The sequence below is a fragment of the Rutilus rutilus genome (genome assembly GCF_951802725.1).
Source record: "Rutilus rutilus genome assembly, chromosome: 10".
Taxonomy (NCBI): domain Eukaryota; kingdom Metazoa; phylum Chordata; class Actinopteri; order Cypriniformes; family Leuciscidae; genus Rutilus; species Rutilus rutilus.
The window spans coordinates 7,806,751-7,823,982 of NC_140215.1; the positions used below are offsets into that span (position 1 = coordinate 7,806,751).

At 41.8% G+C, this 17,232-nt stretch overlaps 1 protein-coding gene across 1 annotated transcript in view; it reads left to right on the top strand.

The window, feature by feature from the left end:
- Window positions 1-17,232, top strand: part of ttn.2 (titin, tandem duplicate 2) — a 167,306-nt gene that overhangs the window by 124,138 nt on the left and 25,936 nt on the right. The window contains exon 207 of the mRNA XM_084421002.1: window positions 47-17,149. Within this exon, the coding sequence (XP_084277128.1) occupies window positions 47-17,149 (17,103 nt within the window). The remainder of the gene's footprint in view (window positions 1-46; window positions 17,150-17,232) is intronic.

Genomic DNA, 17,232 nt, shown 5'->3' on the forward strand with positions numbered 1-17,232 from the left:
CCAAAGAATTTTGATTATTTATCATTATCATTTAATTATTTTTCAGATCCACCAGGGCCTCCATCCAACCCACGAATTACTGACACCACCAAAACAACAGCAACATTTAACTGGGGTAGACCCTTCTATGATGGTGGTCTTGATGTTACAGGATACTTTGTTGAACATAAAAAGGAAGGAGATGATGATTGGGTCCAAGATACAACTACTCCCTTGAGAATAACAGAATTTGTAGTTTCAAGTCTACAATCAGGAGGAAAATATCACTTCAGAGTCAGTGCACAGAACTCAGAAGGACTTGGAGAACCCTCTGAAGTTGAGCAAGTTATTGAACTGGTGGATCGAGAGGAGGTTCCTGACTTTGAACTTGATGCAGAGCTGAGAAAAACACTTGTTGTGAAGTCAGGTGCTTCAATCCGCATATTTGTGCCAATCAAGGGCCGGCCAGCTCCAGAAGTAACATGGCATAAGGAAGACATACCTCTTAAAGGCCGTGCTCACATTGACACTACTGAATCATACACTCTAGTAGTCATCCCTGAGTGTACAAGATATGATGCTGGGAAATATGTTCTAACATTAGAAAATGTTGCTGGAAAGAAGACTGGATTTGTCAATGTTCGTGTTGTGGACACCCCAGGACCCCCAGTAAATTTGAAACCAAGGGAAATCACAAAGCATAGCATTACTTTACAATGGGAGATTCCAATTATTGATGGTGGTTCAAAGATCACAAATTATATTATTGAAAAGCGGGAGGCAACACGAAAGGCCTACTCAACCATAACTGCAAACTGGCAGAAATGCTCGTACAAAATTCCAGATTTGGAAGAGGGCGCAGAATATTACTTCAGAGTTTTAGCTGAGAATGAAATGGGTATTGGTGAACCAGCAGAGACACCTGAACCAATAAGAGCTTCTCAGGCTCCTTCTGCACCAGATAATCTGATTGTTTCTGATGTTTCCAAAGACACAGCAACTCTTGCATGGACAAAACCAAAATATGATGGTGGTAATCGAATAACTGGCTATGTGATAGAGGCTCAGCTGAAAGATTCTGATCAGTGGACCCATGTGACAACAATAAAAGCTTTGGACTACACTGCAACAGAATTGTTGGAAAATGCAGAATATGTGTTCCGCATATTTGCTGTAAACATGTCAGGCAGGAGTGAGCCTCGTGAAAGTCGACCAGTTGTAATTAAGGAGCAAACCACTGCTCCAGAATTTGACCTCAGAGGTATACATCAGAAGATTGTGGTAGCTAAAGCAGGTGATAATCTTAAAGTTGAGATCCCTGTTCTGGGTCGCCCAAGACCACTTGTTGTATGGACGAAAGAAGATCAGGAACTTAAACAAACACAGAGAATAAACGTTGAAAATACTGCAACTTCTACTATTCTTAACATTAATGAAATTAAGAGAAAAGATGGAGGACAGTATTCAATGACTGGAAAGAACATCTTAGGTACTCTGACTGAAATTATTACTGTTCAAGTACATGATATTCCAGGACCTCCAACTGGACCAATAAAAGTGGATGAAGTTTCTTGTGACTATGTTCTAATATCATGGGAAGCTCCAGAAAATGATGGAGGAGTTCCTATTAATAACTACATTGTTGAGATGCGTGAGACCATTGGTACATCCTGGGTGGAACTGGCAGCAACTGTTATCCGCACAACATTCAAAGCTGCACGCCTTACAACTGGCATTGAATATCAATTCCGTGTTAAAGCTCAGAACAGATATGGTGTTGGACCCTACATAACATCACAACCGGTGGTGGCTGCTTATCCATTTGATGTACCAGGACAGCCAGGAATTCCACAAATAGTTGCCTTCACCAAGGATTCAATGACAATCAGCTGGAATGAACCCTCTTCAGATGGAGGTAGCCCAATTTTAGGATACCACATTGAGAGGAAAGAGAAGAACAGCATACTTTGGCAGAGGATCAGCAAAGCTCCAGTCGTTGGCAATATGTTTAAATCACCAGGTCTGATAGATGGTATTGCATATGAATTCCGTGTTATTGCAGAAAATCTGGCTGGTCTCAGCAAAGCAAGCAAGCCATCTGAGATGACATATGCACTTGATCCCATAGACTCCCCAAGTCAACCAGTGGCCCTTAACATTACTAGACATGAAGTTACTCTTCAGTGGACAAAGCCAGAGGGTGATGGTGGTTTCTCAATAACTGGATATACAGTCGAGAAAAAAGAACTTCCTAATGGTCGCTGGCTCAAAGCCAACTTCAGCAACATTCTTGAAACAAACTTTACTGTGAGTGGTCTCACAGAAGATGCTTCTTATGAATTCCGTGTATTAGCAAGGAACTCAGCTGGAGCGGTTAGTAAACCATCTAAACCTTCTGAGGTCATTGTCTGCAGAGATGACATTGAAGAGCCGAAGATTGATGCTGATGCAAGTTTCAGTAGTGGTGTGGTAGTGAAAGCAGGTGATGTCTTCAAGCTAGATGCACGTGTTACAGGTCGCCCAATTCCATCCTTGGTTTGGACTAAAGATGGCAAGGAGCTTGAAGATACTGGAAAACTAGAGATCAAAACATCAGATTTCTATACTTGCTTGATTAACAAAGATTCTTTACGTAGAGATGGTGGTGCATACACTCTAACTGCTAGTAATCCGGGAGGATTTGCCAAATTTGTCTTCAATGTTAAAGTTCTTGACAGACCTGGCCCACCTGAAGGACCACTGCATGTCACAGACATGACAACAGAGAAATGTATTCTGTCATGGCTGCCACCACTTCATGATGGAGGAGGAAAGATTGAATATTACATCATTCAAAGACGTGAAACAAGTAGACTTACATGGACAAATGTAGCCACAGAGTTACAAGTTAACCGCTATAAGGTTACCAAATTGCTGAAAGGAAATGAATATATCTTCAGAGTCATGGCTGTGAACAAGTATGGAGTTGGGGAACCTCTTGAATCTGAGCCTGCTGTTGCCACTAACCCATATGTGCCTTCTGATCCTCCACAGCCACCAGAAGTAACTTCTATTACAAAAGATTCAATGGTGGTTTGTTGGGGACATCCTGAACATAATGGCGGAAGTAGTATAAATACCTATATCATTGAGAGGAGAGATAAAACTGGTCTGCGTTGGGTAAAATGCAATAAAAGGACTGTTACTGATCTGCGCCTCAAAGTGTCAGGACTAACACCTGGACATGAGTATGAATACAGAATCTTAGCTGAAAATGCTGCTGGCTTAAGTGCACCAAGCCCTTCAAGTCCATTTTACAAAGCATGTGACACAATATTCCAACCTGGACCCCCTGGAAATCCTAGGGTTTTGGATACAACAAAGTCATCCATTACTCTTGCTTGGAATAAACCAGTTTATGATGGTGGCTCAGATATCACAGGTTATATTGTTGAAACATGCCTGCCAGAGGAAGATGAGTGGACAATTGTCACTCCAAAGGCAGGTCTAACAGCAACATCATTCACCATAACCAACCTTATTGAAAACCAAGAATACAAGATCAACATTTCAGCTCTTAACTGTGAAGGTGTTGGAGAACCAGCCTCTGTGCCTGGTTCACCTAAAGCAGAAGACAGATTCCTTCCACCTGAAGTTGAGCTTGACTCAGACCTCCGCAAAGTAGTGAACATCAGAGCATGCAGTACCTTAAGATTATTTGTGCCAATTAAAGGAAGACCTGCTCCTGAAGTCAGATGGTCAAGGGAGAATGGTGAACCCCTTGATAGAGCATCCATTGATATTACATCATCCTTCACCACACTGCTTATTGAGAATGTAAACAGATTTGATGGTGGAAAGTACATGCTAACAGTGGAAAACAGTTCAGGAGCTAAAACAGCATTTGTTAATGTCAGAGTTCTTGACACTCCTGGTGCACCACAAAACCTTACAATCAAAGAAATAACAAAAGATTCTGCTTCACTCATCTGGGATCCTCCAGTCATTGATGGTGGATCAAGAATCAGGCATTATATTGTTGAAAAACGTGAATCAACAAGAAAAGCATATTCCATTGTTAATGCCTCTTGTCCCAAAACAAGTTGGAGAATTGGAGGCTTACAAGAGGGAAGCTTGTATTCCTTCAGAATTTTAGCTGAAAATGAGTATGGTGTTGGTCTTCCAGTAGAGACCATGGAAGCTATAAAAATCTCTGAGAAGCCTCTTCCTCCTGGAAAAGTGACTCTAAAAGAAGTAACTGGCAACAGTGTAACACTTTCTTGGGAGAAGCCGGACAGTGATGGAGGAAGCAGAATTATTGGTTATATTATCGAGATGCAAACGAAAAACAGTGAAAAATGGACCCAAGTAATGACTGTTAAAGTAACAGAGGCAGTTGTTGTTGGCTTAATACAAGGTGAAGAATACTCCTTCCGTATTTCAGCAACCAATGAAAAGGGAACCAGTGATCCACGTCCACTTAATGTCCCTGTGGTTGCTATGGATGTTGTTATTGCTCCTGCCTTCAAACTTGTATTCAGCACATACAGTGTTCTGGCAGGTGATGATCTGAAAATTGATGTGCCATATGTTGCCCAGCCCAAGGCAGCAGTTACCTGGCAAAAAGATGGCATTGCTTTGAAAGAAACAACAAGAGTAAATGCTGAAGTAACAGAGAAACACCTTTACCTTGTGGTAAAAGAGGCAACACGGGATGATGTGGGCAAATATACAATTAAACTGACAAACTCAGTTGGTGAAGCTACAGCAGACATCAATGTTATTGTACTTGATAAACCTGGACCACCAACTGGCCCAATCAAAATAGATGAGGTAACTGCAGACAGTGTTACATTATCATGGGAGCCTCCAGAGTATGAAGGAGGCTGTAGTATTAATAACTACATTGTTGAAAAGCGAGACACATCCACCACAAATTGGCAGATTGTTTCTGCAACAGTTGCGAGAACAACAACTAAAGCTGCAAGATTAAAGACTGGCTGTGAATATCAATTTAGGATTGCTGCTGAAAATAGATATGGAAAGAGTTCCGTTCTTCTCTCTGCGCCTATTGTTGCACAATATCCCTTTGAGATTCCAAATCCAACAGGAACTCCCACTGTTCAGTCTGCTACTAAAGAAAGCATGGTTATTGTGTGGAACAAACCCAGTAGTGATGGTGGAAGCAAGATTTTGGGATATCATATTGAGTTTAAGGAAAGAAACAGCTTGCTGTGGGTGAAACAAAACAAAACGATCATTCCAGACACAAGATTCAAGATAGGTGGCCTTGAAGAAGGCATTGAATATGAATTTAGAGTTTATGCTGAGAATATAGTTGGGCTAAGCAAAGCAAGCAAAGTATCAGAAATCCAGGTGGCTAGAGATCCATGTGATCCTCCAGGCAAACCTGAAGCAGTTATCGTCACAAGAAGCTCTGTAACACTCAGGTGGACACCACCACACTTTGATGGCGGCAGCAAGATCACTGGATATGTCGTTGAGAAGAAAGAATTGCCTAATGGCCGCTGGATGAAAGCCTCTTTTGCTAACATCATTGAGACAGAATTTGTCGTCAGTGGTTTAGTAGAGGAGCAGCAGTATGAGTTCCGTGTCATTGCAAGAAATGCTGCTGGCGTGTCTAGCGCTCCATCAGACAGCACTGGTGCAATCACAGCAAAGGATGAAGTTGATCCACCCAAAATTGACTTGGATGCTAAATATTCACAAACTATTGTTGTTAATGCTGGTGAATCATTCAAAGTAGATGCAGGGATACTTGGCAAACCCATTCCTTCAGTTCATTGGATAAAAGCTGGTGAAGAACTTACAAATACTGCTAGACTTGAGATCAAGAATACTGACTTCACAACTACTCTTAGTGTGAAGGAGGCTATCCGTGTTGATGGAGGCCAGTATGCCTTACTACTGAAAAATGTTGGTGGAGAGAAATCAGTTAGCGTCAATGTCAAGGTTCTGGACAGACCTGGACCTCCAGATGGCCCAATCTCAATCTATGGGGTTACCAGTGAAAAGTGCTGCATTTCCTGGAAAACTCCATTGCATGATGGAGGTGCAGAGGTGTCTCATTACATAGTGGAAAGACGAGAGACCAGCCGATTAGTTTGGACTGTTGTGGAATCTAAGGTACAAACCCTCAATCTTAAAATTTCAAAACTCCTTCCTGGAAATGAGTATATTTTCAGAGTGATACCTGTAAATAAATATGGAATTGGTGAGCCTTTGGAATCTGATCCAGTGATTGCAGCAAATCCGTTTGTGCCACCTGATTCACCAAGTAATGTTGAAGTGTCAAATATAACAAAGGATTCCATGGTTATCACATGGGAAAGACCCACTAATGATGGTGGTAATGCAATTACAGGATATATAGTTGAAAAGAGAGACAAAGAGGGCGTTAGGTGGACAAGATGCAACAAACGTGTAGTGAGTGAACTACGCTTTAGAGTAACAGGTCTTCTTGAAAACCGAAGTTATGAATTCTGTGTGTCTGCTGAGAATGCAGCTGGGGTTGGTAAACCAAGTACACCCACAGTGTACTCCAAGGCAGTGGATCCAGTCTTCAAGCCCGGTCCACCAAACAACCCTAAGGTAATTGATGTCTCAAGAGCATCTGTTATCCTGCATTGGGGCAAGCCAATTTATGATGGTGGATGTGAGATTCAAAGTTACATTGTTGAGGCCTATGAAGTCACTTCTGATGAATGGATGATGTGTACACCACCCTCAGGAATAACAGAGACAAGATTTGAGGTTAAAAAACTCCTTGAAAAGCATGAGTATAAATTCAGAATCTGTGCCATCAATAAGGTTGGCGTGGGAGAAACTGCCGATATCCCTGGATCCATTATCATAGAGGATAAACTTGAAGCACCAGATATTGATCTTGATGCTGACCTGAGAAAGATGATCACTGTCAGGTCTGGAGGCTCTCTTAGATTGTTTGTTCCTATCCGTGGACGGCCAAGCCCTGAAGTCAAGTGGGGAAAGGCTGAAGGTGAAATCAATGAGGCAGCTCAGATTGATATTACAAGCAGTTTCACTTCACTCGTAATTGAAAATGTTAATAGATTTGACAGTGGAAAATACACTTTAACTCTGGAAAATGCCATTGGAACAAAATCTGCATTTATTAGTGTCAGAGTATTAGATACTCCTGATGCACCTGCAAACTTCCGTGTGAAGGAAATAACAAAAAATTCTGTCACTCTTACCTGGGAGCCACCTTTATTGGATGGTGGAGCTAAAATAAAAAACTACATTGTTGAAAAACGAGAGAGTACAAGAAAGGTGTTCTCAGCTGTTACTTCCTGCAACAAGATGACATGGAAAATTGAACCACTCCAAGAGGGGAGCATCTATTTCTTCAGAGTTCTTGCTGAAAACGAACACGGAATTGGATTGCCTGCAGAGACTCTAGAACCTCTGAAAATCTCAGAGGTGCCACAAACTCCTGGTAAAGTTTCTGTAGTGGATGTAACACGGAAGAGTGTTTCTCTCAAATGGGAAAAACCAGAGCATGATGGGGGCAGCAGAATTACTCATTATGAAATTGAAATGCAAGCAAAAGATCAAGATAAATGGTCTCTTTGTGCTCAAGTAAAATCCCTTGACACTGTTGTAACTAATTTAGCCCAAGGTGGGGAGTACCATTTTAGAGTCATTGCTGTTAATGATAAAGGAAAGAGCGATCCCAGACTCCTTGCAAATCCTGTTGTTGCAAAGGACCTCACTATTGAGCCCTCAGTGAGAACAAAACTTAGTACATACAATGTACAGGTTGGGCAAGATTTGAAAATTGAAGCACGAATTGCTGGTCATCCAAAACCAACAATTACATGGTCCAAAGATGGTTCAGCTCTGAAACAGACCACAAGAGTAAATGTTGCTGACACTGCACATCATACCACTCTTACGATCAAAGATGCAACAAGAGAAGATGGTGGTATGTATAACATTGCTGTGGCTAATGTACTTGGACAAAAGGAAGCCACTTTTGAAATAATCATACTTGAAAAACCTGGCCCACCAACAGGCCCAGTCAGGATTGATGAAGTGAGTGCAGAGAGCATTACACTGTCTTGGGACCCACCAACATACACTGGAGGCTGTCAGATTTCAAATTATATTGTCCAAAAGAGAGACACCACCACCACAAACTGGGTAGTTGTTTCTGCCACAGTAGCAAGGACGACACTTAAAGTTTGTAATTTAAAAACTGGATCTGAATACCAGTTTAGGATCTTTGCTGAGAACAGATATGGTAAAAGCTATGGCATTGACTCAGATCCAGTTCTTGCCCAGTATCCTTTCAAAGAGCCTGGGCCTCCAGGAACTCCATTTGTGTCTGTATTCACAAAAGAGTCAATGGTAGTTGAATGGCACAAACCAGTCTCAGATGGTGGAAGTGCTATTCTAGGATATCATCTTGAGAGAAAAGAGAAAAATAGTATTCTTTGGACAAAGATCAATAAAACACTCATTCAAGACACCAGATTCAAAACATCTTCATTGGAAGAGGGCATTGAATATGAGTTCAGAGTCTATGCTGAAAACATAGTTGGAATTGGAATGTGCAGCAAAATCTCTGAGGGTTGTGTGGCACGTGACCCATGTGACCCACCAGGCACCCCTGTGCCAGTGATTGTGACAAGGCACTCAGTGAAACTTAGATGGACACCACCAGAATTTGATGGAGGTAGCCTTGTCACTGGATATGTTGTGGAGAAACGAGACCTGCCAGAGGGCCGTTGGATGAAAGCTAGTTTTGCTAACATTCTTGAAACTGAATTTACAGTCACAGGCCTGACAGAAGACTACAAATATGATTTCAGAGTTATTGCCAGAAATGGAGCTGGATCGGTCAGTAGGCCCTCTGGGAGCACAGGCTCAATTACAGCAAAGGATGAAGTTGAACCACCAACCTATGAGGTTGCCTCAGAATATTGCCAGATTTTGACCGTGAATGCTGGAGACACATTTACCCTGGAATCATCCGTTCTAGGAAAGCCAATTCCAACAATGCAGTGGTTTAAGGGCGATGTGGAAGTCGAGAATTCTGCAAGGGCTGAGATCAAGAACACTGACTTCAAAGCAATTCTTGTCGTCAAAGATGCCATTCGTATTGATGGAGGACAATACACATTGCACCTCGCTAATGTGGCTGGAACGAAGTCTGTCTCCTTCAATGTAAAGGTGCTAGATAGACCTGGACCCCCTGAAGGTCCTTTGACCATTTCTGGTGTAACATGTGAGAAGTGTTCGTTGTCATGGCTACCTCCAAGACATGATGGTGGCAGTAGCATTTCTCACTATATCATACAGAAAAGAGAAACAAGTCGTCTTGCTTGGACTGTAGTTTCAGGTGATTGTGGAGCAACAATGTTTAAAGTTACCAAGCTTTTAAAAGGAAATGAATACATATTCCGTGTCATGGCTGTCAACAAGTATGGAGATGGTGAACCACTTGAATCTGCTCCAGTGATTATGAGAAATCCTTTTGTTTTACCTGGGCCACCTAAAGACCTAGAAATAACAAATATATCAAGGGACTCTATGACGGTATGTTGGACTCGTCCTGAGACTGATGGTGGCAGTGAGATTGTTGGTTACATCGTAGAGAAGAGAGACAGAGCTGGAGTTCGGTGGACAAAATGTAACAAACGCAGGGTCACAGACTTACGTTTCAGAGTCACAGGCTTAACAGAGGATCATGAATATGAATTCAGGTTATCTGCAGAAAATGCTGCTGGAGTTGGACAACCAAGTCCACCAACTGTTTATTACAAAGCCTGTGATCCAACATTTAAGCCTGGCCCACCAACTAATGTACACCTTGTTGACACTACAAAGAATTCAATTACAATTGCATGGAGTAGACCAATATATGATGGTGGCTTAGACATCCAGGGCTATGTTGTTGAGATATGTAAAGTTGATGAAGAAGAATGGACCACATGTACTCCACCCTCTGGATTAAGTGATACTAAATTTACAATTACTAAACTCACTGAACACCAAGAATACAAAGTTCACATATGTGCCCTAAATAAACTGGGTGTTGGTGAACCAGTGGCCATCCAAGGAACCGTCAAACCAGTGGATAAGATGGATGCACCTGAAATTGAGCTTGACTCTGAGTTGAGAAAAGGTATTGTTGTGCGTGCTGGAGGTTCTATGAGAATTAACATACCATTCAAAGGACGCCCCATTCCTGAGATAAACTGGACCAAGGATGAGGGAGATTTACCAGATAAAGCCCAATTAGAAAAGGGACCAGATTACACTCAGTTATCAATTGATTTATGTGACAGAAATGATGCTGGAAAATACATTCTGGCTTTGGTAAATAGTGCTGGCACTAAATCAGCATTTGTGTCAGTAAAAGTACTTGATACACCAGGTGCTCCACAGAGCCTTGTTGTGAAAGATATAACAAGAAATTATGCCACCCTGGTTTGGCAACCACCACTTATTGATGGTGGTTCCAAAATAAAAAATTACATCATTGACAAGAGGGAATCAAATAGACAAGGATTTGCAAACATTACTACTAAGTGCTCCAAGACCAGCTTCCGAGTTGGTGATCTGACAGAGGGTGGTATTTATTACTTCAGAATCATGGCAGAAAATGAATTTGGAATTGGTCTGCCTGTAGAAACAGAAGAATCTGTGAAGACAGCTGATCCTCCTCTATCTGTTGGCAAGGTAACTTTGACTGATTTGACAAAAACCACAGCATCACTTTCCTGGGATAAACCAGATCATGATGGTGGTAGTAGAATCTTGGGTTATTATATTGAAATGCAGCCAAAAGGATCAGAGGAATGGACAGTTGCTGCAGTCACCAAAACATGTGAGGGTATGGTGACCGGACTTAGTTCAGGACAAGAGTACCTCTTCAGAGTTTTAGCTTACAATGAGAAAGGAAAAAGTGACCCAAGGCCATTAGCTGCTCCGGTCATTGCCAAGGATGTAACTATTGAACCATGCATCAAAATACTTTCCAACACATACAGTGTTCAAGCTGGTGAAGATCTCAAAGTGGAAATACCATTTAAAGGTCGTCCAACTCCAAAGATTGCATGGATGAAAGATAGACAACCTCTGAAAGAAACAACTAGATTAAATGTCTCAAGCACGGCAACATCAACAGTTCTTAAAATTAAAGAAGCAAATAGAGAGGACTCTGGAAAGTACACAATCACAGCCACAAATAATATCGGTACGGTCACAGAGGAAGTTGGGATAATCATTCTTGACAAACCAGGCCCACCAGTCGGACCAGTCAAAATTGATGAAGTAAGTGCCACCTATGTTACCATGTCCTGGGAACCACCAGTATACACAGGAGGTTGTCAGATAAACAACTACATAGTGGAAAAACGTGATACAACCACTACTAACTGGCAGATTGTTTCAGCAACCATTGCTCGTACCACAATCAAAATCTCAAAGCTGAAGACTGGTTCTGAATATCAGTTTAGAGTGTTTGCTGAGAACAGATATGGAAAAAGCACATCGTTGGATTCAGCTCCAGTTGTGGTCAGTTATCCTTTCACTGAGCCTGCAGCTCCTGGTGCTCCATTTGTTTCATCAGTGACAAAAGACCACATGACAATTGAATGGAAACCCCCCAGCAATAATGGAGGCAGCCCTATTATTGGGTATCACCTGGAACGTAAAGAAAAGAACAGCATTTTATGGACTAAACTTAACAAGCTTCTTATTACTGACACTCGATTGAGAACAAATGGTCTGGAGGAGGGAATTGAATATGAATACAGAGTGTATGCTGAGAATATTGCAGGAATCAGTCCATCAAGCAAAGTCTCAGAAAGTGTTGTTGCACGTGATCCATGTGATCCCCCTGGAACTCCTGAAGCAATTGTTATTACAAGAAATCTGATAACTCTTCAGTGGTCTAAACCACAGTATGATGGTGGCAGTGCAATTACAGGATACATCATTGAAAGAAAGAAGCTGCCTGAAGGTCGTTGGATGAAGGCCAGTTTCACAAATATCATAGACACACAATTTACAATAACTGAATTAGAAGAAGAACAAAGATATGAATTTAGAGTAATAGCCAGAAATGCAGCTGGTATTTTAAGTGTACCCTCTGAAAGCACTGGACCAATTACTGCTCAGGATGAGATTGAAGCTCCGTCTGTCTCTATGGATTCAAAATTTAAAGATGTTACCATTGTAAAGGCTGGTGAATCATTTACTATTGATGCTGATATTGCTGGCAAACCTCTTCCTGATATTATGTGGCTTAAGGATGGAAAGGAAATTGACAATGCTACACCTAGAATGGAGATTAAATCCACCATCACACGAACAGTTTTGACTGTTAAGGACTGCATCAGAGTAGATGGTGGTCATTTCCTCTTAAGTCTTAGTAATGTTGGTGGAACAAAGCAGGTACCCATTAATGTAAAGGTTCTTGATAGACCTGGTCCACCTGATGGCCCTCTGAAAATAACTGGTGTCACAGCAGAAAAATGCTATTTGCATTGGAGCCACCCATCACAAGATGGTGGAGCTGGTATTTCTCATTACATCATTGAAAAAAGGGAAACTAGTAGACTGTCTTGGACAGTAGTGGAACCAACAATTCAAGCTATCAGTTACAAAGTCACTAAACTCCTACCTGGTAATGAGTATATATTCAGAGTCATGGCAGTAAACAAGTATGGTATTGGTGAACCACTTGAATCTGAACCTGTCCTTGCAAAAAATCCTTTCAACAAACCTGGACCACCTTCAACTCCAGAAGCAAGTGCAATCACCAGAGACTCAATAGTCCTCACATGGGAACGGCCAGAGGAGGATGGTGGATCACAAATTGATGGTTATGTTCTTGAGAAACGTGATAAAGAGGGTATCCGATGGGCAAAGTGTAACAAGAAAAGACTCAATGACTTGAGATTCAGAGCCACTGGGCTTACAGAGGGACACTTCTATGAATTCAGAGTATCTGCTGAAAATGCTGCTGGTGTGGGCACACCAAGTGAACCATCTGAATATTACAAAGCTTGTGATGCAACTTATTCCCCTGGTCCTCCTAATAATCCTAAAGTGACAGACCACTCAAGCACAACTGTTTCCTTAGCATGGAGTAGACCAATTTATGATGGCGGTGCAACGGTCTCAGGATACATTGTTGAGGCAAAGGAAGTTAGTGAAGATGAATGGACTGTGTGCACTCCTCCAACCGGTGTGCAAACAACTCACTTCACAGTAAAAAGATTAAAGGAAAATGCAGAATACAACTTCCGTATCTGTGCAATTAATATTGAGGGGGCTGGAGAACAAGTTGATGTTCCAGGATCTGTAATTGCTGCTGAAAAACTTGAAGCTCCTGAGGTAGAACTTGATTCAGATCTTAGGAAATGTGTGACTGTGCGTGCCAGTGCAACACTACGCTTAATTGTCACTATAAGGGGAAGGCCTGAGCCAGAGGTTAAGTGGACAAAGGCAGATGGTACCTTACCAGAGCGTGCTCAAATTGAAGTTACAGGCTCTTACACTGTGCTTGTTATTGACAATGTTGATCGATTTGACACAGGAAAGTATGTTGTGACCCTTGAAAACATTCGTGGCTCAAAATCTGCATTTATTAATGTCAAAGTCCTTGACTCTCCAAGTGCTCCAGAGAACTTTGAAATTAGGGATGTAAAGAGAGACTTTGTCCTTCTACAATGGGAGCCTCCACAAATCGATGGTGGAGCCAAGATCACCCATTACATTGTGGAGAAGCGTGAATCTAAAAGGCTGGCATTCACAACCGTGACAAACAGCTGTGTCAGAAATTCATTCAAGGTTGATGATCTCCAAGAAGGAGGTCTTTACCACTTCCGTGTACTGGCTGTGAATGAACTTGGTGTTGGTTTGCCTGCAGAGACCACAGAGGCTATCAAAGTATCCCAAGCACCCTTACCACCTGGTAAAATTACAGTTGTTGATGTAACTCGCCACACTGTTACTCTAGCATGGGAAAAGCCAGATCATGATGGTGGCAGCAAAATCACAGGCTATGTGGTGGAAATGATGACTAAGGGATCAGATAAATGGACAGTATGTGCTACAGTAAAGGCACTGGAAGCCACAATTGAAGGGCTTACAACAGGAGAGGAATACAGCTTCAGAATTACAGCACTTAATGACAAAGGAAAGAGTGATACTAAACCGCTGGGAGCACCTGTTGTGGCAAGAGATATTACTATTGAACCCATTATTGATTTGCTGTTTAATACCTACAGTGTAAAATCGGGAGATGATCTCAAAATAGATGTTCCATTCAGAGGCAGACCATCTCCAGAGGTTACATGGAAAAAGGATGGTCACTCATTGAAGCAAACAACTAGAGTTAATGTTCTGACATCAAAGACAGCATCCAAGATTGTCATCAAGGATGCAACAAGAGAGGATGTTGGAAAATATGAAATTACTTTAACCAATTCATTTGGTGTCAAATCAGCAGAAATATGTGTCATTGTTCTTGATAAACCGGGTCCACCAGGTGCAATCAAGATAGATGAATTAAGTGCTGATTTTATTTCACTATCATGGGACCCTCCAATTTATGATGGTGGCTGTCAAATTAATAATTATGTAGTTGAGAAGAGAGATACGACCACTACAACATGGCAAATTGTTTCAGCAACAGTTGCAAGAACATCAATCAAAATAACTCGTTTGACACAAGGAACAGAATATCAGTTCCGTGTTGCTGCAGAGAACCGTTACGGTAAAAGCCATGCAATTGACTCTGCCCCAATTGTTGCGCAGTACCCTTTCACACCTCCAGGCCCTCCAACCAGTCTTCAAGTTTCTCAAGCCACTAAATCTGGAATGCTAGTTACTTGGAACAGACCAACAAGTGATGGTGGAAGTCCAGTCATTGGATATCACTTGGAATGCAAAGATCAGAGCAGCATTCTCTGGACAAAGATGAACAGAGTACTTATTCCAGAAACTCAGTTCAAAGTAACTGGTTTGGAAGAAGGCCTCTTCTATCAGTATAGAGTATATACTGAAAATTTAGCTGGCATTGGACCTTGCACAAAGGCATGTGATCCTGTTTCTGCCCGTGATCCATGTGCGCCTCCAAGTCAGCCAATAGTTTTGAACATCACAAGAACATCTGTTTCCCTCTCTTGGGCAAAACCTGAGTATGATGGTGGAGCTAAGGTGACTGGTTACATTGTTGAACGCAGTGAACTTCCAGATGGTCGGTGGTTAAAGTGTAATTTCACCAATCTTCAAGAAACATTCTTTGATGTCACTGGTCTAATTGAAGATCAAAGATATGATTTCCGTGTCATTGCTAAGAATGCAGCTGGCTTACTTAGTGAACCATCAGAGGGTACAGGACCTGTAACTGTAAAAGATGATGTTGATCCACCACGCATCACAATTGAGGACAAGCTAAGACAACTGGTTGTAGTGAAAGCTGGAGACATACTGAGAATTGATGCTGAAATATCAGGACGTCCAATTCCTGTGATTTCATGGGCAAAGGATGGAAAAGAAATTGAAGCCAAGGCCAGATTTGAGATTTCATCAACAATAACTAGTACAACACTAATTGTGACAGATGCTATTAGACGCGACTCAGGACAGTATGTTCTTACATTGCAAAATGTTGCAGGCACCAGATCTTTAGCAGTAAACTGTAAGGTGCTGGACAGGCCTGGCCCATCATCTGGACCATTGGAAGTAACTGGTTTGACTGCAGAGAAATGTACATTGGCCTGGGGACCCCCGCAAGAAAATGGAGGTGCGGAAATTCAGCACTACATAGTTGAGAAACGTGAAACAAGCCGGCTTGCCTGGACTCTGGTTTATGCAGACATGAAGGCCACAACATGTAAAGTAACAAAACTGCTCAAAGGTAATGAGTATATATTTAGAGTTCGGGGAGTTAATAAGTATGGAACAGGTGAAACTCTTGAGAGTGATCCTGCTAAGGCAATGGATCCATTTACAGTTCCTGCTGCACCAACAGATGTTGAAGTCACCAGTGTTACAAGTGAAGCAATGACAATTTGCTGGGAAAGACCTGTCTCTGATGGAGGCAGTAGCATTTATGGCTATGTAATTGAGAAACGTGAGAAATCCGGTCTTCGTTGGGTACGTGTCAACAAAAAGCCTGTTTATGACTTAAGAGTAAAAGCTTCCAATCTTCGTGAAGGATGCGAGTATGAATACAGAGTATTTGCTGAGAATGCTGCTGGTTTGAGTGCACCCAGTGTACCTTGTCCATTGACAAAGGCAGAGGATCCACTGTTCCTACCATCACCTCCAGCTAAACCTAAAATAATTGATTCTACTAAAACATCTATAACACTGTCTTGGAACAAGCCATTATTTGATGGTGGCTCTCCAGTTACAGGATACATGGTGGAATACAGGAAAACCAATGATGAGGACTGGACAGTTGGTGTCAGTAACACTAAGAGCACAGAGTTCACAGTGGTTGGACTCACACTAGGATCAGAGTATATCTTTGTAGTCAGATCAATTAACAAGATTGGTCCAAGTGAACCAAGCAATGAAACCGATCCACAGTTAGCAAAGGACAGAGAAGATGAGCCAGTTTTCCTAATCAGTAATGAAATGAGGAAGACACTGATTGTCAAAGATGGCAGCTCCTTTACCCTTAGAATCCCATTCAAGGGGAAGCCTGTCCCACATGTAATGTGGAACAAACCAGATGTTGATCTGAGAGTAAGGGCAGCTATTGATACAACTGATAACTGCACATCTATCACAATTGAGCAAGCTACAAGAGATGACTCAGGGAAATACACTGTAACCCTCCAAAATGTTGCTGGAACTGCTACACTAACATTGAGTGTAAAGGTCCTTGATTCTCCAGGCCCACCAGCCCACATTGAGGTAAAGGAAGTCTCTAAGAGCTCTGCAACTATTTCATGGGATACTCCTGAGAATGAGGGTGGTGCTCCAGTCAAAAACTACCTTGTTGATCTCCGTGAGGCAACTAAAATGGGCTGGACCAGGATTACAGACAGTTGTCCCAGGTTGACTTATAAAGTGATTGACCTTCAAGAAGGGGGGCTTTATTATTTCAGAGTTACCGGTGAAAATGAGTATGGTATAGGAGTGCCACTTGAGACTAAAGAAGGAACAAAGATTACAGGTAAAATAAAATTATTGCATTTACCGATTGTAGCACATTTGTTTGATTATTATTTTAAATGTTTGATTCATATTTTTGTTTCT